Genomic DNA, 23,192 nt, shown 5'->3' with positions numbered 1-23,192 from the left:
TTTTTGCTTAGGAGCCTCCCAACAAGTCTCTAGATGAGGACCTCCCCCAATGAAAAAACAAAACCAAAAAAAGTCATGATGTTTGGGTTTCTTTGCTACAGCAGATTTTTTTGATAAGCCACTTCAACCTCCTAATTTTCTTGCTTCTCGCCCTTCCAGCTTCTGGTGTATTTGAAAGAGGCCACACTATTACACCTTTCAACAAGTTGTCCCTCAAACTCTCTGCAGCCTGCCTTATTGCACTTTTCTGTTTAGCTTGCCACAGTTTTGGACTCTGCTCTGTTGCTCTTACTTGGTCACAACTTCAGCCTTCTTCCAGCATGAGCAAGATTTTGTGCGGGAACTAAGGACCGCTGAAGGAAGAAACTGAGCAGTCCTCGAAAACAGGCCACATTCATGAGAACTGATGAAACAGCACAGCAGCCTGGGACTGGAAAGGGGACAGTTTCTTAAATGCCCTTCCCTTTGGCTTTACTAGTGAGAAGTTCCTCGTCAACACAGAAGACTAAACCAATGGGTCAATTTAACAGTACAATCTTGAGGTTAAAAAAAAAAACAAACCAACAAACCAGAAGAACAACACTGAGAAGAATTTCCCAGGTAGGAGGTAGTGTCAGCCTTCAGGATAGCCTCTAGAAACTGGCTGGGCCCCTACAAAATATGGTTCTAAAACATGGCATGATCCCTGCAGCATGCCTTCCACCCTGCAAGCTTGATGAGAAAGCACTGGTTCTCCAGGCAAGACAAACAGTGGTGCCTGAAGCCTTCAGGAACCATCCTGCAAGGTCCCCCCCAGGAATCCTGCTTTAACAACTTGTGTTGAGAAGAGCACCAACAGCTGCAACAGATTTCATTCCTGGCCCATAGGAAAAGAAATGAGAAAATCCACAACACACTGCTATAGAAATGGCTCATTCCCAGGCACAGGGACCCATTTATTCAACCAAACAGCACTAACACTTCTGTGGAAACAGAAACTCTTTCCACACACACACCATGCCAGGGAACTGTCAAGTGCAGATAAGCAATGTGATACAAGGTATTTTATAGCCACCTCACCGACCTGCCCCCTGGACTGTTTGTTTTTTTTTTAAGAACTTTAAAAAGATGTTTTGTAGAAAATACTACAAGAGAATAAGAAGTATCTAGGGTAACAGGCATCACCTCTCATCTTTAGGTATTCCCCTACACGAAAAAATTGCTTCGTCATTACAGAACTTGTTCCATTCTTTTTTCCCATTTTGGAGAACTAAGAGTCTTAAGGGTCTGGCTTTTGTTCTTCTTCATAGGAGGAGGCACCAAACATGACTGACAGCAGGAGCAGTCCATCCATTGAAAACTTAGATAAACGTGTTGGTGAGAATGTCTTCCTGCTGCTGGTGGTGTAGGGTTCCAATGCCAACTGCTGGGGCTGGTAAAGGAGGTCTACTCACAAGACGGAGCTGAAATTTGAGTCAGGAGGAAATGATTAATGAAGCACAAGCATAGGATTGCATCCTGAGGTCCTCCGATGCCATGGTGATATCTACTGCCAGACACTGGGCAGTCCCAGCTGGAAGTAATGCAGGAAGTTATCCTCCACCTCCCAAAGACCATGGCTCCAAGAACATTATAGCGCACGATCTGCCAGAGCAAACAGCAGCTTTGGATTCTCCTCCTACTCACTTCAAGCATGTTGTTTCCTACCCGGGATCTTTCATCATCCTGTCTACTTAGACTAAACACCTGGTAAAAGAAAGCTCCAGTCCTTCTCATCACCACTAAATGCTGCTATAAAGAGCATAAGTATCTTAAATTAGAACACATATTTGGTTTAGGCATCAGGATTAGTTTTTTGTGTAAGCATCACAGAATTTTGCGTACAAGGAGAACTTTAAAGACTAAATTTTAAAGACTAAAACACCATGGGGACGTCTTACCTTAACGCCCAGCTGCTTTTCAAACCGTGGTGACACAAAGGACCATGGACCCATGTTCTGTGGTTCTTCCTGACTCCAGATGAAGACTAAAGGAAGGATAAGGGTACATTACAAATGCACATATTTATCTTTTCAAAGCTCAAGAAAAAGTTTTTTCTTTTGTAGCACCTCTGCCTTTTTTGTCTTGGCACTATCTTTGAAATGAAGGCTTATCAGATTGAACCCCCTTGCAGATCACAGCTTGCTGAAGTCAAACCAAAAGTATGTCCACCATTAGGGTATACTGTGGGTATATTCTGCTTTTCTACTGCCATTTTCAAAAGCTACTTAAAGGACTGGACTGCAAAGACCAATGCAAAAAATGCCCCAAATGGTTCACTCCGATTTTTAGTAGTGCTTTAGTACAATAGCAGAGAGACAAGTTCTTTTAGCACAAGAGGTAAACATTTGTATTATCCCACTCCAGAAACACTAGATGTATGGGGGGGAGAGCAAAGAGGAGAAAGCCACTACAACTCTTCATCCTGAAAGACAGGCAACAGATTTAGTTCAGTACTTCAAAGAGTCTAGAAACACAAAGGTAAAAATCTGGCTGACCTTTCGCACGGCTGTATTTGCTCAACTCTTGCTGTAGAGCTTCCAGAGGGAAAGGACACAGTTCTTCAAGTCTCAGAATTGCTGTGTTGTGCTGTTTCTCTCCTAGTGTCTCTCTTTGCTTCACCAAAGCATAGTAATGTTTACCGGAACAGAGCACTACTTGGGTGACACTAAAGAAAAATAGGAATGTTTCCAAGTTTAGTGTTTTACAGAAACTCTATGCACAGTCGTTTCACACTTTCAACAAAAATAACCAGCCAAACTTTAAAGACAACTTTATGCAGCTAAATTGCTACCCTAGACCATCTTTTATCTTCTTTGCCTTCCCTTCCCTCTCACTCCCTTCCAACAGCTGGCAAACTAGCCTTTGGGCATAGTATGCCACAGCCCAGAGGTCCTGCTTCTTCAGTAATCCTGGGAAAGTTATCTTATAATGGGATTCATCTCTCTTAGCTTTAACTATCTAAAAATTAAACACCTAGTCAAAGCTAGTCATCTATGCACGCTCCGTAGAGAATAAACCAGAGAGGGAGAGAAGTACCTCCAGAGGACAATGCTCTCCCATGCCAAAGAGGAACTGCCTGCTGGAGATACGCAATACCCTCCAGCAATCAGAGAGGTCTTGGCTGCCTAACCTTACTGGACGAAGGCAAGGAGAGAAACGTCACCCTTTGTGCCTCACCATTCCACTTAAAAAAAACAAGATGCTAAGATACTTCCAGCCTTTTGATTGTGGGTGAGGATGCAAACATCAGGGATGCTGTCAGACTCCAGTACTACTGGGACAAGGACCAGATAAGAACCTCAGGAGGGAAAAAATGAAGGCCAGAATTACCCATTGTGAACAGGATTCTCTGCAATATCTGAAGGGAGGGAGATATACACACGCAATTTATTATTGCCCTAACTTCACTTCATCAGCTCAGATGTTCCAACACCAGAACAAAAATTTTGCATCTCTTCACACAACAGCTGCTCCCAATGACTGTTAGCTAATGGGCATGGCGCAGAATAGCGGCCATCAGATTAGTAACTATGGTCACAACCTCCCTGAGGGGGCAAGGGCTGAAAGCCTGAACACTTTACTATTATGCAGACAGATATGGTAACTACCAACAAGTAAGCAGAAGAAAAGGAGAGAAACAAGTAAAACTAAGTCACCCACCATAAAACAATATTTTCCCCAAAAAGTCACCTCTTTCATATCACCTCAAACTTGAGCTGTTAGGTAGGAGAAAGGGACAGGACATCCTTTCTGAGCTTATCCTCTAAGAAAGTAGACCTACCTTTTAGGATCTACTGAGGAGTCACCAATGACAGGCTTGAATGTTGTCCTTGGGGCCATTTCTTCAAAACTTGATACAGCAGCCTACATGGGGGAGAGTTGGAAGTTACCAAATCTTGCTGCCTTTTCCCTCAGGCCAGAGTTCGGGAGAGGATACCGAGACAGGGTTTTGGTACGTACGAAACACACAACTCTCCCTCTCCCTCCCATCCCTCCGATGAAAGGTGGGATGATAAGATTCCCAAGAACACCACCAGACCTAGAATCAACCGTACTTCTAGCTCACCTCCACCTAGCTTTAATCCTCAACCTATCCTGCCCCAAACAGGCAAAATCCCATTGATTTGACCCCAAAACAGAGAGAGGAGAACACAGAGGAAGAACAAAGAGAAAGGGGAAGAGAACACAGAAGAGAGGGAAGAAGAGGAGGGGAAAAAAAGAAAAAAGAAAAGAAAGTTTTTCATCTTACAGGGAGCCTGAGTAACACTTTGGGAGAAGCAACAATGAGAGGTTTCCTGAAGTTTCGGACCATTTGCCGCCGGAGTAAATGGAAATACTGTGCTGGGGTGGTCGGATGCACAACTGACATGTTCACCTGGTCCCCATCGACTCCCTCTTCTGAGCTGTCACACATCTACATAAGGGGAACACAGGCAATAGCTTGTCAAGAAGCAAGCAGTGAGCCAAATATGCAAGACAGAATACAGGCACATAAGGCATGCTGACTAGTATAATAATAGAAGAGCAAATATACCGATTCAGACATCGATCGCCAGGGAAGAACAACTTCAGAGAATAAATGGCTTTAGCATTTAACTGGCAAGATTATATCTGAACTGCCTCCTTCTAGCACATCGTAACCAGGGCACGACAGTTTTTCTAACAGTGGAGAGGTCACGACTTCTTCATCAGAGTGGCAGCACCCCTCTAACCATGCTGCAACCCCCTCCTTAAGCCATTACTCAGATGAAAAGGCTTTCATTTACTTACTACAGTCACAAGGGCACAACAGTGATTTTTTTTTTTTTTAAATGTGCCACAGATTTACTAACTGATATTTAATAGTGCCCAGTGTGCTGTTTGTATGCTCTGTGCATAGTGGACAGATCTAGAAGTGGTTTGCACAAGAGGGTGGCTGCCTGTTTCTGATGCCAACTCCCAAAACGTTTTCTATAAGAAGTGCTCATTAGAGGTCTGCTATTTGCAATTCAGCAACTCTGCTACTGGACTCATTCTGTGGTACAGTGACATCGCTGAGGAGCAGCAATCAGAAAAAAGACAGCAGGCAGTACTGAAGCATGACCCACTAGGGCTGCCTGCAGAGGGCACAGGACCTCTGAAAACACTATGCAAATCTCATGTTAGGAAATTTCGTGTTACCACACACCCACTTGGGCAGGTGACAGAGATGCAACAGGAACAGCAAGCATTTATTACAAGGTTCAAAGTCTTAGAACCAGAGTTGTTGTGGCGGCATTTAAACCAAAACTGCTTCCTCACCATTTCCAGACGTGCACCTTCTCATCACAGTCCCCTTTCTACCTCCACTTTCAGCCCAGCCTGTTTCTATCTCATCATGATGGTATGATCCTGGTAAGTCTCCAGCTTCTGATGCCACTAGCAGGTACATCAGGAATGGGGCATTTTGCAGCAAGACTCCCAGAGCATTGGTTGCCAGTGCTGTGATGAGGGATATGTGAATCTGAGAGGTGTGGCAGGGTACCTGCAAGAAGCGTTCCATCCGGCAGGACGAGTGCTCAGGGCCTGCACCATCATAGCCATGGGGAAGAAGAATTACTATCCCACTCTGCAGAAGCCATTTGGCCTCACCTAAAAACACACAATGAGGAGGAAGGAAAGAATGATTTCCACAGAACATAAAGCCACAAAACACGTATTACTTTGCACAAACTGCTCACGAAAAAAGAAATTTCCACATCACTAAATACAAGCCTGAAACATGCTGCTGGCATTTTGCCATGAGATTCACAACAAGGAAACAGCACACATAAGATGATCTGAAGTTTCTGAAATTATCATGTAACTTTGGGCTTCCAGAAGACTTAAGCCTCCATGTGGAGCACGTGACATGGTGAAGATTTTAAAACAGTCTAAAACATCACCACTGTATGCAAGAATCCTCTTAATGGAATTGTCCTGACTAACAGGAGTCCTCAAAGGTAACTCTCCAGTAGGCAAACCCCTAACCATAATTCACTGCATATTTTCTGCATACCTTGTCATTTGGTCCTCTGCAGGTGTGACCCAGGCAGTATCCTGTAAGCCAGTCTAACTAACACAGCAGTACTAGCCATAGGCTAGTTCCCCTGGGCTCCTGCGCTATTTAAGGGATTACAGTTAAACCCAGAAGGTAATTCATCCCAGCCTCAAATACATGTTGAAGATGGGCGGGATAGGAGGGCCTCTGAGAATTTCCATCTATGATTATAGAGGGAGTGCAGAGGCCTAACTGAGGCTAGATACCAAAACTCTGGATGTTTACATACAAGGAAACCCACTCTAGAAATCCATCTTAGCATTTTCTCAGCATGTTCCAGCTCAGAGAGGTCTTTTTGCAGTATCTGAGCCATCAGAAAACACGCTAGAGTCAAACTGAGAGGTTAGTTGTAAGGTGCTGTTGTTTGATTGTTTGTTTTAAATAATCACTATTTTCCTTCTGTATTGCTTCAGGAATTTTTCAGTTGCCTCAAGAAGAAAAGGTACAGCCCAAAAAGCTATCAAACATATATACACACAGTAAAATAAATATATGGGGATGGGTAGGGGAAGAAAGGCCGTTAATATAATCAACTGTCCTTTCAGAATGACTGTCTTCTGCCAAGGTTGGGGTGTCTTTCATCTTAAATGGATTGGTTCAGAGAAAAGCTGCATAGAAGTCAGGACCACATAGGCAAGCTCACAAGACTTCCTGAGAAAACAGAATTATTTTCTCAACACGTTGCCCTTTTACTTTAAAGACGAAGGATTTTCTAAAAATGTACTTCCTACAAATGATTAATTTTTAAATATATTAGCTCCTTGTACACTCACCTCCAGAGATGAAAGTGTCAAATATTATCTGGGCTCCATTAAAGAAGTCTCCAAATTGAGCTTCCCAAATTGGCAGTAACTTAGGGCTCTCAATACTCATTCCATATTCAAAACCAAGCACAGCTTCTTCAGACAAGGGACTGTTACTCACCTAACAAAAGGAAATTGTTGGGAGGGGTGGGTGAGGAAGAAGACAACCCAGGGTTAAGAACCTTTGGAACTAGGCACAACAGTGCTAGGCAGACTGAGGACATGCACTCCTAAAGGCAATTGATGGTCACCTCTTTTTTTAATTTTGAATGAAGACAGTGAGGGAAAAAGAATAATAGCTGATCTCTCAAGGAAAAGCAAAACCCCTGGTTAAATTTGTAAAGAGGGTCACTACAAAGAAGGGAGGTGCCCTGACAGTTTTTGTGTCTCTGTACCTGGGCCTGTACCTGCATATTTGCCAGAATATGCAGGCTACCTAAATACGTTTCAGCAGCTTTAAAACATGCATTCTGTTTCAGCACAACTTGAAGAAAGTTGTCTTGTGGACCACAGAACCTACCTCTAGGAAACCCTTCTGGTCTGGGGACATATGATTCAGAGGAATGTAGGTATCATCTGTTTCTTGGCAAACCAACATCGCGTGTCGTTGGCTAAAGGTTCCTCTGCCAACATCTTGTCCACTTAGTCTGATATTAAACCCTTGCCAAGCAATAAACAAAACACTGGATTAGTAAGTCATGTAAGAAGAAAACATGCAGGACAACAACTCCCCACTCCTAAAATATTACTTCTCTTGTTAAGTCTCTTCTTGGATTTCCCCTCATCAGCAACATCAAATTGGAGATGGAATTCTTAACCAGCAACAGCTCCAACTCACAAGCACAGAGATGCTCAGACACTTCTCTTTTCTCTTCTCTGCAGCCAAGAATTATTTTGTGGTAAGTGGTTCAATTTACTGAAGCAAACTGCAAAATATGTGCATTCTGTATCGTATGTAAATGGAGATATGAATTCAGGCTAGAGAGGAGGGAAAAGAAACTGTAGCATGAAACACTCGAGAAGGTAAATGTACGGGAGGCCCCACTGATGTCAGCTGCATTGCTCATGTGCTTAGTGCTAAGCACCAATTTTTTTGGGCGGTGGAAGGGAACAACAATTTTTTGAAGATGTTTAGTACTCAATCTACAAATATTAGTGACATACAGGATTCATATTTACCTTCTCTTAGTACCATGCAAATGCAAGTTGTCAAATTCATACATCATATGAATCTTTGCACTTAGAAACACCTAAAAAGTCTAATGTTATACTTTATTGCCATCAAAGCAAAAATATTTTATTGTCTGCTGTCTAGTTGCCTCTTACCTTGGCTCAGCAGGGAACCAAACGCTAAAGTTTCGGCTGTTGCCCAGTCCAGCTTTTTTCCTTCCTCCATTTTTTGAACTCTTGACTAAACAAGCAAACAACAAAGAAAAGTTACTATTTTGCCTTTTTCCTGTAGCTCCTTTGGTGGCACAGATCAATATTAGAAGCTAGGAAAAAAAAAACACTATAGAGAGAAATGTTATATTCCTGCAGCCAGCTTAGGTTGGTTTGGAATACACACAGTCTTATTTCAGCACATCCTGAAGAAGGCTGCCCTGTAGACCACAGAACCATGGATGATCCACATGGATGACCCACGTGTTCACTTACCAGACAACAAACTGTGGATTGACAAATTAGATCTTAGTCTAAAAATATTAAAAATCTTAGCACAGCATAGAGCGTGCTCTTGACAGACTTTTGGTTTGTCTGGTTAGCAGTGATGAGAGACACCAGGTCTAAGTATTTCAGTCTCCAGAATTGTCCCCTGTCCTGGCCTGCAGAACGGCAGACAAATGATCATACCCAGCTGTGGTGTTCCTGCCTTGGCCTGGGAAGGCAAGATCATCAGTTTCTGAAATATTCAACTCATGGCCTCTCTCTGGCTGCCAACCAGACACCTGCGCACGGTCATCATTCATCAAAGGGAAACGTTCACAAACCCAAACCAATCCAATTATTGCACACAAACTTATGAGCCATCAAAAGCTGACTCAAACTTGGCCACATGTGCATGCTGACGTTTATATATATAACACATAAACAGTCACTACTGGCTTTAGAAACTGTGTACACTATTACCAAGTTCCCGATTCATTCTCTCACAAAGTACTCATCATAATCGTAAAGCATATAAATGATAGTCATTTATCATAATAGTTTCTATTATTTGTAAGAATAATAAACTGTATTTTCTATAAGCTTTTTTCTTCATTGCAACGAAATATTGTTGAAATAACAAAATTAAGTATATGGTCAGATTTGTGGGAGAGGATGTGTCTTTCTTCAAAATCAGAGGAAAAATAGCATAATCCAAGCCTTGAAAAAGAGAGCAAGCTGCTTTTCCTAGAGATTACTATGCTATTCTCCAACTGGCAGCCTTGCTGTGTTTAGAGTTTCTCCTGTAACGGGTCACATCTTTGAGCAATGGGACTAGAAGCACCATTATGCTCTACTGACCTGTGCGTAGGTCTTCAGAAGATGGCTGTGCACCTGGAGTTCTTCAGGCACCTCTACAGACTTGACTCCAATAAACTGCAGAAGTGGTACAGGCATACCTGTGTCCCAAGTGGTGATTTTAGCAGAAGGCTCGACGAAGCCTTTCCAGTGAGCCTGCAGGTTGGTAGGAGGTGGACTATACAAAGTCATGTTGGCAAGATGATCATTCAGTTTAGAATAGTACGTCGTCTTTATCTCAGATACTTCAACCTCAGTCATGAGCCCAGCAGCTATCAGGTGTTCTGCGTACGTGTCTGGGATACTTTTACGGGATCTGTCAGGGAGGGAATCAAACCCCACAGACATTAAGCCTGAAATCAGTGTCACTGCAGAACAAGGAAATACCACCTTACTACTATCAGCTACCATGGAAAACTAAAATAATGATGTCCCGGTGCATTATACTCATTTGCATCAAGTTTGCTTCCCTGGCATTTCCAGAAAGATAACAATTCTCTTGGATATGTGCTTTACAGTCCTTACAGCTGTGCCTGTTGTTGGCAGTTACAGGTAAAAGCAAGTAAAAAAAAAACCTCCCAGTTAGACTGACTCTGTGCTATCATGCACATTTTCTTCAGACAAATTGATAATAGGATTTCTGTATTAGCTGAGAATCAAGCCATCCATTCCATCAATGCTTCACCTAAAATACCAGAATTCATGGGCCAGTAAATTTTTATGTGTATTTTTCTTTGGGGATAAGGATGGAATCTGAATACATCTAAATGCTCATAAAGATGAGTCCCCATTGGAACGAGCAGGACCAGGCAAAGATGAGACAAACATCATACTGGCTTCCTGCCCATTCTCCCACACTATCTAAGCTTCCTTCTGGCATACAGAAGACAACTTTGCCTTCTGATTACTAGCCACCACGAATTTGAAATCTAAGGGCTATGTGCAAAGATTATTTTTCAAAAGGCATCAAGCCACATATTCAAGAACTGACACCAATGGTTACCTTCATTAACACATCATTATCAGACTCACATCTTAGTCAAGGGCTGCTGACAGTGTAGCTACACTTACATAAAGACTCATCGGTATGGCGATGGATCTTCATTATACAGAGACTTCTACTGCAGTAGCAGGCAATACTGAGTTGGTGTAGACACAAGTAGGTTTTGGGTTCCCCCATCAGCTGCGTTACCTTACCTGATGATTTTGTACATGCTGGGGTTGGTGAAGAACGGCTCATCAAGTTCATTGTGGCCCCACTGCCTGTAGCACAGCAAGTCTACTATCACGTCCCTGCGGAACTGGCGTTGGTACTCGACAGCCAGTCGTGTGGCACGGACAACTTCTTCAGGATCATCCCCATTCACATGGATAACTGCACACCCAACAATTTTACCTGCCCAGGGATTCAAAACATAACAACAGTAATCACACTCAACCCCTTCCAAAGAAAGCAGACACAACCTACTCTGTTGAAAATGACAGACAACTCATGTGAAGTGTATTTAACAAAAACAAATCTACAGAAGATGCTTTCTGTGATGAGAGCTGGGGTAAGGAGTAGGAGTCTTCCCCAAGAATAAGTGCAATTAGCCCAACCTGTTGTATTTGTCACAGTTTGAGCACAACTACTTTACCAGCACTAAATTCCCAGAGGATTTTCTATACACAGTTCCTACATCTCAATCTGGGTGGAAGTCTCTGGGGAATGGGAGAGAACTATTTGATCGCTTCTCTTTCAAACAAAAAATGAGTTTTGTTTCCTTCTTATCCTAACCTATCACTACTAAGAATTCATACAGGCCAGAAACAATCTTCTCCCTTGTTAGTCATTCTATCCTGCTATGCCTGCTCCTCCAGGCAGAAAGGTCTCTTCATTAAAGAGAACACTGCAAAACTCAAATGTCTTAACACCCTCTTCTGTATGACAATTTGGCTGCAAATCTTCCCAGCAACAGAGTGCTCCTCTTGTACTTTATCTGCCCAAATTCTGGAAAATTAAGATGCTTCAGCCATTCCTGACCCATGTCAAGTTTCCCTCCCTAGCAAAATCCTGAAGCTCAAATGGGTAACACGCCCCCTCCTCACTGACCAGGTAAGAAGAAAGGAAAACTAAGGATGCAGGGAAAAAACAAAAACAAAACCAAAAACCCCACAAGACAAAACCAGCCCAGGGAAGAAGTAATAACATATGCTATCTACCTTATCAGATTTAATGAATCTACCTGTTCAGTTTGATGAAACCATAAGACAAACACAAACATGATGTTAAGTCTGAAAAACATATAATAATATATTTTTAATTCTAGGAGACATACACAAGGGAACTAACTACTATGTCTCTGATCCTGCTGATTATAATACAACTATTTATCACTAAGAAAGACCAGCCCAAAACAAAAGACTTCTAGTTTAAGCTTAGAAACAGCATGAGACTCATCTTTCAATTAAAAGCTCAACAGTTCACCCAACAACAAAAAAAACTGAAAAATGAAGGAGTATCTGATTTATAAATCTTGCTCAGAAAACACACTGGAATGATTTTTATTAAATTTAACAAGATATATTTAAAACACATCTATTATACACTCCACCACAATACATTTTTAAAAGCTGTCAATGACATGGCAGAAATTAAATGAGTTACAGCCTTCACAGTAATCTTGCAAATACTGTATAACATCTTGTAAAATGTGACAAGATTTTCCCTTGATATTTAGTCTTTGCCATAAAGCAGACGGAGGAGGGCATATTTTTGGCATCTAAATTTTTGCTAGTAGGAGGTAATGATTTTAATTTCTACTCTATCATGAAAATAGAGATATATTAGTCTAACTCCCTAGAGTTGACAGGCACTTGCTATAAAAAGCCCATAGAATAGCATATATTCACACTGGAGTTAAAAATCCTTTCTGACACAGCAGGCAATCTTCCTTCTGATTCAACTATACATACCAATATCACTACAGTACAGAGATGATCTTCCTCGCTCTGGAGGAGTGGTATAGCCCAGCTGGTTATTAACAATCAAATGGATGCTCCCACCAATTCTGAAATGTGGTAGATTAGAGAGGGTCAGTGTTTCAGGAACAATCCCTTGCCCAGAGAAAGCAGCATCGCCATGAACCTACATTAGGGAAGAAGATGGAAGTCTCATTAGAAAACACTGGAGGAACAGCAAAATCAAAACCGTAACTCAGTAAGCTTTTTAAATTGCAACTTTTATATTGAGTAGGTAGAGCAGATACAGTTTCAGCCACATCCACTCCTTAACCCCTTTCAGACTACTGTTTTCATGATTTGAGAGCGTATATAGTCTTATCACTAACACAAGGTCATAGCAGCCAGCATCTGTACCTGACTGCCTGATGTAATCCCTACCTGGAACGGACCAATAATCTCTTAAAATTGACCCACCGGTGTATAGGTGACTGCAAGTACCATGGCTATAGCAAGGCTGCAGCAGTCAGTAGCAAGTCACTGACCACTGAACATAAGGAAGCCCGTCACCACAGCATTCTCTACACGCTTTGCTGGAAGTTAAATGCTGGTGAACTGGGATTTATGCCTACTGCCACCTTACCAAATAGAGACAAAAACAGACGTGACAGAAAAAAAGTGGAAAAGGAACTGAATGGAAGCATTTAGTTTACAATGAGGGTGGTGAAACACTGGAACAGGCTGCCCAGAGAGGTGGTGGATGCCTCCCTGGAAACATTCAAGGTCAGGTTGGATGGGGCTCTGGGCAACCTGATCTAGTTGAAGATGTCCCTGCCCACAGCAAGGGGGGTTGGACTAGATGACCTTTAAAGGTCCCTTCCAATCCAAACTATTCTATGATTCTATGATATAAAAGTAATAAAAGCTTTTGGAAGGAAATAAAACCTAAGTTCTTAGTTATATTTCAAAACTGCAAATAAATGTTGTAAATAAAAAAAGTTTGGAAGGGGAGGGGAGACTACTGTGGCGTTCAACCCAGGTTTCCAAAAAGGCTAGAAATACCAGAATGAGTATCATCTAGCATTTCAATGTTTTGAAACTAGAGATAGTTCTCCATTGATGAATCTGATCACAGCTTCCTCAGAATGCAGATTCGATCCTTTGCAGATCAAAATCACTACGCGGATTGACGTAGTTTCTTATTAAAACCAATTCTACATTCTAGCTATGGGATAATGGTTTCAAGCCTTAAGAGACTTTTGGAGGTGCAAGTACACCTGGAAGAGAGTAGAGGTGTAATCAACCAGTGAAATGGCAGCACTGGGTTTTATACAGTTCTAATGCAGAGACTTCTTTAAAAGGCATCACAGAAAACCAAAGTTAACTACTGCAAGAGAGAGCCAACACAGCATCCCCTCTCTACTCCTTACCTACACCTGTTCCTGAAGTGTTGGGTTTTTACTTTTCCATTCTGGTTTCTTCTGCTGCCTAAGAAGGCTATGTATCTTGGTGATATCATTTGAGTGAAGACCCTAGAACATCTGAAAGAACTTTATGGCCTTCAGTACATCCCAAAGCATTAAGGCCTACAGACAGTGTGACTATCCAACTACACAAGACTCTTCATATGCATCTCAACCACAGAAGATTCAATTGCTGTGGGGTAGGTAGGATTTTACTCATTCTAGCAGAAAGCTGAAAACAGTTTTTGCTACCACATGTTTTTTCTGGGCAGCATTAGTAAAGAACATGAAAGGAAGAGGTCACCATCAAGTTTAATTCATCAAACGCTGACCCTAACAGTGGAACATTAAATGTGAAATTTATTTCAGGGAGACCTTATTCTCAGATTTCAGTTCAAATCATAGACACCAGTAGAATCATAGAATCATTAAGCTTGGAAAAGACCTCCAAGATCATCGCGTCCAACCATCAGCTCAACACCACCATGCCCACTAAACCACCTCCCTAAGTGGGTCCTGCACTTTGGCCACAACAACCCCATGCAACGCTACAGGCTTGGGGAAGAGTGGCTGGAAAGGTGCCCAGAGGAAAAGGACCTGGGGGTGCTGGTTGACAGCCGGCTGAACATGAGCCTGCAGTGTGCCCAGGTGGCCAAGAAGGCCAACGGCATCCTGGCCTGCATCAGAAACAGTGTGGCCAGCAGGAATAGGGAGGTGATCGTGCCCCTGTACTCGGCACTGGTGAGGCCGCACCTCGAATCCTGTGTTCAGTTTTGGGCCCCTCACTACAAGAAGGACATGGAGGTGCTGGAGCATGTCCAGAGGAGGGCAACGAAGCTGGTGAAGGGCCTGGAGCACAAATCTGATGAGGAGCGGCTGAGGGAACTGGGACTGTTTAGCCTGGAGAAGAGGAGGCTCAGGGAAGACCTCATCGCGCTCTACAACTACCTGAAAGGAGGTTGTAGCGAGGTGGGGGTTGGTCTCTTCTCCCAAGTAACCAGCGATAGGACGAGAGGAAATGGCCTCAAGTTGCACCAAGGGAGGTTTAGATTGGACATTAGGAGAAATTTCTTCACTGAAAGAGTGGTCAAGCATTGGAACAGGCTGCCGAGGGAAGTGGTTGAGTCACCATCCCTGGAAGCATTTAAAAGTCGTGTAGATGAGGCGCTTAGGGACATGGTGTAGCGGGCATGGTGGTGTTGGGTTGACGGTTGGACTCAATGATCTTAGAGGTCTTTTCCAACCTTAACGATTCTATGATTCTAAGTGCCACATCTACACGTCTTTTAAATCCACTTCCAGGGATGGTGACTCAACCACTTCCCTCGGCAGCCTGTTCCAATGCTTGACCACTCTTTCAGTAAAGAAATTTTTCCTAATTTCCTAAGCAAGTAGTTGCTTCATGTCCGGGAAGTGGAGTTAAGATATGTGAGAAGGTGAAAAATAAGCCCCTCTTCAGCAGAGATGGACAATTAAACATTGCAGAAGTGTCCATGGTAGTTATCCAAGGAAGAGTTTTATAGTCTTCATACATTCTGAGCACACTGAAGTTCCAGAAAAGAAGATCTTCAGACCTTGGACAACTTAGCTCATCACTGACACCGGCACCTCAGCTGATCTTTACTCTTTTTACCTTCAAGCTCTGGCACTCAGGCTAGTGGAAGAATAAACAAATGCCAGAGTAAACCTCAATTCAGAGTTTCTACACTTGCATTTCTGGACCCCAAGCACTGTGAAAACAGAAAGCCCAAGGAGAAACTTCCAAACCAAGATTCTGAAAGAGGAAGTGTCTGCTTTCATCCCTTTCTTCTCGATTGAGAGCAGTTAACAGTCACAACTGTAAAAATTTGCCTTTTTATTTTTTTTAATCTAACTCTTGGACCTCCTAAAGATACAATCACAAGTACTGATTTCACGTTACATGAAACATTTTCTTTCTTTTGGGAATACTTTGAGTCAGTTTACTAACATGGAGGTGGCTAGCTTGGAGTTAAATATTGTTCTTCTCTACTATGCAACCTTCCCTACCACTTACCCTTTCAAAAACAAAAAGATAAATTTTTCTTGCATAGGGAAGGTCCATTTATCCTGGAGAATCTTTGTTTAAAAAGTCATAGTAGTTTCATTACTACACGGTGAAGATCTAATATTATGAGACAGACAGAATCTAAGAAGCACTAATATCTTATCAAACTAACTGACATAACTGCACTGAAAGACAAGGAGAGGATGCACTGGACAACAAGCTTTTCTTCCTGCATTTGCATGCCCCAAAATCTTTTTTTTTTTTAAATAAAAAAAAAATCAATAAAACCCCAACTTGCCTCCAGTTTTCTCAATATTTCAAATTCTCCCTTCTGCTTTTTCTCAGTATCCACATCCTTCCAGAAGGAAGCAAAACACTTATTTAACTGAAATATGTCATCACTTCTACCTGTAACTTCCTCCACGTTTATTATACTTCACAGGAGAACAGTTCTGCCCCAACTCAATTTTACTCCCTGCTTTAAAAATGTTTAAGAGTTTGACTCACTTGTATTTCCAAGTTGAATACAACGCAAGGAAAGAAAATTTATCAAGGAACTATTTAGGACTGCCTCCACAGCTACAAAAGACAGTTCAGGAAATAAAAACCAATTCCAGCAGACTTTCTTCAACAGTACCATGATAAAATGACAAAATTCTAAATCCTCCTGTATATTTTGCAACCTTGTTGATAGCTCTTCTCCAAACTCATTTAATTTAAAAGGCTAACAGTGGTGATTTAAATGCAAAAGTGGTCTGTGAGGAAGGGCACACATGGCTCTCAGTGCAGAGTATTATTAAAATAAAGGAAGGTATCAGAATCAGTTCTTCAGAAATCTTCGAAATGGAATTGTTTAAATGCAGTATCATCACATGTCACCTGGAAATCTTCCTTCCCCTCCTCCTTCTCCATAAAGGGGATCCCAGTTCTTGATATTCTACATTAATTCAGTTTTGTTTGATATTTCTATATACACCACTTCTGTCCATGTGCTAGTGCAGGAAGTCTTACAAAGATGTTACAAATTGTGAGTAAAATACCTGCAGGCAAATAACTTTGTCTCCAGGCTGTGCAGAGCTCTCTGGGGAGTAATCTCCATCGAGCAGAGTCTGTTGCCTTCCTCGTGTCTTGCCCACGGCCACTGGATTGATTGCTTCTAAGTGTGAGGGGTTAGGTAGCAAGGTGACGTGCACAGGCCTGTGTGAACCGAAGTCAAGATCTACAGAAGATGTCAGGTGGGAGAGAACATCCCCAATGGCTGCTGAATTCTCTGGAAACTCACTCAAACCACGCATCTTACGGAACATGAGCTGCATAGAAACAAATTTGGTTAAATCCGCTTTACGATTCATCAACACATTGAAAGAAAAACGTTTAGAAAACTGTATGCTCTCCTACTCCTGATTGCAAGGATGCTTCAGATAACAGCACATAAACCCCTTCATTAGAGTTCTCTTTAACAGTCTCCTGCGAAGATCTGGCTGAGGTGCTGACAGAAGGGGAATACACTCTCACACAGGTAACTTTTTTATTGCTTCAGCATTCACAACACAACAAACTTCCAGGTTTTTATTTCATTGCAAATAAATTAGGCACAAAGCAATGGTCAATGACATTGTAAGTCTCTTACCTCAGGCGGAAGCTGAAGTAAACCCGTGAGAAGATTAAGTCTTCCGCGATGAGGCATTCCAAGAATGATATCCGTCACACCGCTGTACGCACACATCTTGAACAACTCATGGAAGAAACCCATCATACTCTCTGCTCCTTCACCACCATACCGCTTCACCGTGGCAAACTTCGTGGCTAAGAAGTGATCAAACTCCTATTAAAAACAGGAGAACTTCAGTATTAGGCTATTTTAAGCAGCAGTCTTCTGTTTATAAAATTGAATGTTTGTACCTTTAAGGCACACAGACCTACGCATACCCCTTGAAAGTCTTAGCTCATTCTCCACCCACACAGTGTGAGACCACAAGTTATGATGACTACAAGAAATCAGCTCTTATCTCCTCTTAAACAGAAAAACGTTGGATTCAGGACCAAACTGTCTCTACCTAACATGGAAGGGGATGCATAAAGAAATATAACACTGGAGCAATTTACAAGTTCCTTGATAGTTTAGGTGGAAATTAAGGAATGGTGTTCTTTTACAGTATAAACCTTAACTATCCTGAGATGCAAAGTGCTACAGAAGCACAGCGTTTCATTTTGATTACTAGTAGACGCAGTCCTTAGTACATAGGTAGGAGAATGCTTGAGAGAAGGAAAATAAATTAATCTATATTTACTTCATTTTCCTCTCACTCCTCACACTTCACTCCATTCATCTATTCCTAGACAGCTCTCACAAGTGACCAAGTTTTGGAAGCACTGGAAGTGTCTGGAGTGTTTTGCAACTGAGGACTGAAAATAAACAAAGTCTGTAACTGAGAAGGGAAGACTAAGCCACAGCCAAAGATCCGAGCCAACTGCTGAACATCTTCTAGTTAAGCAACATTTAGTTCCAAGGCTATATGCAAAACTAATCACACATAGAAGCAGTTTTTTCCTGTCAAATTCTACACTTTAAGTACAGTTCTGGTCATACTGAAGTCAATACAGGATTTATCAGGGTCCTGGTTTCACCCTCCTGTGTCACTGTAAAATTCCTTTAACTGCCAAAGAAGCAAGAAAAATATGAAATGTCCCATATACTTCTGTTTAGTCATTGGTAAATATTACATTTAACACTCCTTCCACTTGGAAAACTGGAAACAGGGACAACTTCACAGATCCTGCTCTTCTACCTTTCCATCCTTCTGGATAACACAGGGAGAAAAGGGGAGAAAGAAGAAAATTTTTACAGTACAGAAGTATTGGAATAAATTTTCTCCATACGTTTTGCAAGTACATAAATCTTTCACTTCCTTACAGAATGCATTGAGCAAAGGTTCCTTTGCTGAAAAGCAGCAAATTTACCAGTGCTATATGGCTAACAACTCAGTCCAACCCTGTTTTGTTCTCCCAAAACCTTGAGAGACATCATATTCAAAGATAGTACAACAGATCGGCATGAGGGTGAAAGGCAAACACAGAACAGCTACATCAGAGCACAAAATTTCATAGAGCTCTGTCCAACCTTGCATTCCCGTTAGTAACATTTAATATAAGCTGTCAGATCATTAGCCTACGAGGATCTCACTTTTGAAGAGTGATTACTCATTAATTTGTAGGGTCATTATTTGTGTCTCCAGATGATAAAGAATATATGTCACATGAATATATATTACACACAATCTATGTTCTAATTAGTTCTAGAAGTCTTTTGGGGTTGGAACTGGTTGGAAATATTTTCCTAGAAATAATTTCCAAAGTAATCAATGCAAACCAAAAGGTATCACTATTTGTTTCAATAATGGCTGCTAAGTAAATTCAGCAACAACCTCCAATGAGATTCCTGCATTTGTGTATTGCACTTTTTCAGGTAAAACCTTGTACTTCTTCCTCTTGCACACTGTCAAAGCCTTTCAGAATAGCGATTGCTCTTTTTCTGCATGACTGATGTCTGGAGCAGTGAAGGGTTCATTACAGACTCCATGACTCTGCCTACAATCCAACAGTAGTGAACAAGGTACCTGGGACTCCAACATCAGTTTGCACAAGTGCTTTTTCTCTTCAGGTGTAAATGCTTCTTGTTTTAGCTCTTCAAACCGTTTAGCAAACCATTCTCTCTCCTCCAAAGATGAAAGCTGGCTTGTTTCTATGGAAATATGCCCGCAGTATATATGGTCAAGGTAAGCCAACACATCCTCTAGGGAAGCCTCTTCTTTTCCCATGTTTAGAAGCCCTGGGGGGAAATAAATGTTATTAGCCACCCCAGAGGACGGGGAAGCACTAAGAACTAAACCGTTGTCTTGCAATTACATTAACATTTTGAGTGTACAAATTAATGTCTTGTCCTCCTTTCCTCCATTTAAAAACAAAACTCAAGAAATGATTTTATAAGCACACTTCAGTGTAATTAATATGAGGGTCTCATGCTTAATTGTAAGGTGCTCAAAATGCCTTTCTGAAAGAGTTTACCATGAATGAAACAAAGTCACTGTTTTTGTGACTCAGTATAGCAGTTGGTATCTTGTGGCTCATAGAGATGAGCTCCAATCCCAACTGCATCACAAGTAAATAAGCACCTGTTTCGCAGATGGAGAAAATAAAGCACGGAGAAGGCCCTCCTTTGTTCAAGGCCACAGAGAGAGTCTAAAAGATCCAAGAAAAGACAAGTCTTGACTTCTGCCTCAGTGCTCTGGCAGCTTCACTACAGTGTTAAGTATTATGCTAAATCATAGAATGTTACAGCAACACAAGAAATTAATGTATAACCTCAGTAGTTCTAAAATCAAGTAAAAATTTTCATGGTTTCCAAAGATGCTAGAAGGTAGCCACTCATTACACGATGATTTCTGCAACAAACATGTAAGTAGGCTGAAGTTAACAGTTTTGCGTCCAACAGTTCATTACTGATTGAACCGCTGCTCAATATTTGGCTCTTCCACCGCTCAATATTTGGCTCTTAATAAATCACTCGTGAAGACAATTTGCTGTGATAAGGCTGCAGACTTACCTGTAGTAATGAGAGACCCTTGAAGGACTTCAGCCAACTCTTGGATTTCAGGTACCATGTTCATAACAGCTTGGCCAGCAAACAGTGGGTTTATTTTGGCTGCTTTGTGGCCATGTTCAGCATATGCAGTTATTAAACGAGCAAGAGCATGGTCAACTAAAAACAAAAAGAAAGCAGAACAGTATCGCGCACATGCTCATGTTTAATCCATTTGCAGCATCAACTCACAAGTATTATGTCCATTGATAATCATCCAGGTTCTGGCTGGAAAGACCGTTTTTCTAAGCAGTTGTTTTCACCTTATCACCCCACAACAGCTCCCATCATCAAACTGCTAAATCTGCTCACCCATCAAATTTTCAAGTAACTACAATCTAGATTTCCTCCACGGCTCCCCTAATAGCTAGGTGCCTGTAAACATACGCAAAGCTACTTCATTTTTCTTCGAATCTCTTTACAACAGGCATGTCCAACTCGAGAATGGCATGGTACCAGTGTACAAAGTCTTATTTCCTCAGCCGACCCAAATCACACCGCTTGTGCTTCCCTGTTCCTTGCTGGAATGACAGGAGGATAGGGTCTTAACAGTAATTCAGGTCCTACGACTTAAAAAAAAAAGTCTGTGTCTGCAGGAGCCACTAGCCAACAGCATGTGCATATGCTGAGCCAGACATACTAAAAATTCAAATACGTGAACAAGTTTTTCAACAAGACACCAGCAACACGCTGTTGCAGGCATTTGACTTCGAGATCAAAAAATTATCGACATAAGCAAAACTTGACCAGCTGAAAGGTCATGCACACAACATTACTATCAGAGAGCACACGTCACAGACCAGGTCAGTAAACCAACAAAATATATTGCAAGCAGAATCTGCTACAAATTAATTATATGAACCAGTTTATAATGCATTTTTAATGTGCGCAGTTTTTTCACCCTAATAAAGGTGCAGCACTGACAGTATTCAGGTTTTCCAAAACAATGCAATTCCTGAGAGCATTTCACAAAGCTACTTCTCTGACACTTGTTATTTCTGCTGCTGGCAGTCTGCTCCAGCTATTATGTTCACGCAGTCAGCCCGTTCCAACAGGTCCTTTTCTCTAACGGGTTCTACAACACAAGAACATAACCCTATCTCCCACAACACTCTCAGCAAGCAAGCCATTTCAAAGCAATTTTTAAAATGTAACGTAAAAATATATTAACCCTTTCCTTGCTTAACAAGGAGGTTACTTAGTGATGGGACTCGCTGTCCAGGAACTTACAAACTGATTTCACTCCTGCTTCCGCGCAGTGGGCTTAATTCCTACCGGAGTCTCCTGAGGTGTTAATGCACGGACGACACTCCTACCCCAAAGTCTTCTGCTTGAAATTATTTTTCTGCACTATAAAACTGAGCTAAAAGCATCACAGTTATTGCTACAGGAGAGAGTTATCTGTACTTAACTAGTTCAAGCACAATAATATAAAAGAGAAAAATCGCAGGCGCGTGGCACAGGTACTTTATGAGCAGTAAAACACTACAAGAGCACACCACGAGAGTAGCTTCAGCCACCCACGGTCACTCCAGCCCGCGGAGCCGGGCACGGCATCGGCAGCCTTCCCGGGGAACCAAAGCCAAGGGCTGTGCGGAGCGACCCGCACCGCCCCCAGCCCCCGCGGAGCAGAGGGGCAAGCGCTGCCTCACGGCGAGTGAACACCCGCCAGGACCCCGAGGAGATGCGTGGCTCCGGACGGCGCTCATTAAGGCAAGGAGAACAAAATATAAAGCGGCCTCAGATCGACGCTTCAACGCCCTCGGACTTTGGGCCGCCGGCTCCCTGAGGCGAGCGTGGGGCTGCCGAGCAGAGCCCGACGCGCCGCGGCGGGCACCCAGCCCCCCCGCTCGCCGCGGCGGGCACCCCGCCCCCCCGCTCGCCGCGGCGGGACGCGCAGCCCCCCGCCTCCGGGGCAGCCGCCGCCGCCCTCCCCTCAGCCCCGCGCAGCCCCGGTGGGAGGGGGGTGTCCGACCTGCTTTGCCGCTCGCCCCGGCGCCGCGCGGATCCACCGACCGCCCGCTCGCCGCCTTCCGCGGCTTGTAACCGTAGACGCCCCGCTCGGTGCGGTACCAGCGCCGCAGGCCGCCCCGCCACAGAGCGCAGCGCGCGGCGCCCGCCGCCGCCGCCGCCGCCGCCATGGCCGCCGCGCTGCCGCCCGCCAACCGCCGGCCGCGCCGACGCCGACGCCCCCGCCACCGCCCCCGCGCGGGGGTGGGGCCGCCGCTTCCCGCCCCGCTCCCGCAGCGGGGAAGCGGCCTCGGCGGCCGCGGGTGGGCTGGGCCCCGCGGGGGCCGTCCGTCAGGGTGGCCGGCCGTGCGTGTGGCCTTTAAATCTGAACGTCCAGACTATTTCTCTGATCCTTTCCGGACTTCAGAAGTATACTCCAATATCCTGGTTTTTCCTATCAAAAGGCTGCCTACATTTCCTATTAAACAGTCTCTCCTGAAACGTATCAAAGCTTAATCTTGTGTACACGGTATGCTGGATTGCGGTTAGACTGGGAAAAGACATAGTAACCTCATCACCTCTGGAAAACCTACCAAAACCAGACATGAGTTACAGAGAAACAAAGTTTTAACAAAATCTAAAAGCTTCATCTGAAGTTTTCAGGTGCCTGTGAACCATTTCCAAACACAGGAGGGACAAGCAAGCCATCAGGAGTAGTCAGCATGGCTTCCCCATGCTTGACCAACTTGATAAACTTTCAAGAATGAAGTGACTGGCCTGGTAGATGAGG

At 43.0% G+C, this 23,192-nt stretch overlaps 1 protein-coding gene across 3 annotated transcripts; it reads right to left on the bottom strand.

Annotated features, from left to right (window-relative positions):
* Positions 1–899: 899 nt before the first annotated feature.
* DHTKD1 (dehydrogenase E1 and transketolase domain containing 1) lies at positions 900–22,609 on the bottom strand. Of its 3 annotated transcripts, XM_075143490.1 has the most exons (17): positions 22,428–22,609; positions 20,417–20,572; positions 19,431–19,642; positions 17,444–17,638; positions 16,854–17,123; positions 12,340–12,511; positions 10,582–10,780; positions 9,388–9,700; positions 8,209–8,293; positions 7,403–7,542; positions 6,853–7,003; positions 5,525–5,631; positions 4,271–4,435; positions 3,803–3,885; positions 2,517–2,686; positions 1,920–2,005; positions 900–1,442 (listed from the first exon to the last, which is right to left on the bottom strand). In XM_075143490.1, exons 1-17 carry the CDS (start codon positions 22,591–22,593, stop codon positions 1,341–1,343), a joined length of 2,772 nt encoding a protein of 923 aa, XP_074999591.1. In that variant the 5' UTR covers positions 22,594–22,609; the 3' UTR covers positions 900–1,340. The 3 variants fall into 3 exon arrangements, with proteins under 3 accessions (XP_074999591.1, XP_074999601.1, XP_074999610.1); XM_075143500.1 differs by lacking the exon at positions 4,271–4,435 and having other exon boundaries at positions 22,428–22,606; XM_075143509.1 differs by lacking the exons at positions 19,431–19,642; positions 20,417–20,572; positions 22,428–22,609 and adding an exon at positions 18,538–18,840.
* Between the last annotated feature and the right edge of the window lie 583 nt (positions 22,610–23,192).

Source organism: Calonectris borealis, chromosome 1, assembly GCF_964195595.1.
Source record: "Calonectris borealis chromosome 1, bCalBor7.hap1.2, whole genome shotgun sequence".
Classification (NCBI taxonomy): domain Eukaryota; kingdom Metazoa; phylum Chordata; class Aves; order Procellariiformes; family Procellariidae; genus Calonectris; species Calonectris borealis.
The sequence above is the reverse complement of the archived record's forward strand: the minus strand, read 5'-3'. Positions and strand labels throughout refer to the sequence as shown.

Bases quoted from the DNA above. Each gene is read 5' to 3' on its own strand.
- DHTKD1 (XM_075143490.1), bottom strand. From the start codon at position 22,593: ATGGCGGCGGCGGCGGCGGCGGCGGGCGCCGCGCGCTGCGCTCTGTGG. The intron at 20,573-22,427 runs GTCGGACACCCC...TTTTGTTTTTAG, and splicing joins CGGGGCGAGCGGCAAAGCAG to TTGACCATGCTCTTGCTCGT. The intron at 9,701-10,581 runs GTAAGGTAACGC...CCTCCCTGACAG, and splicing joins AGCATGTACAAAATCATCAG to ATCCCGTAAAAGTATCCCAG.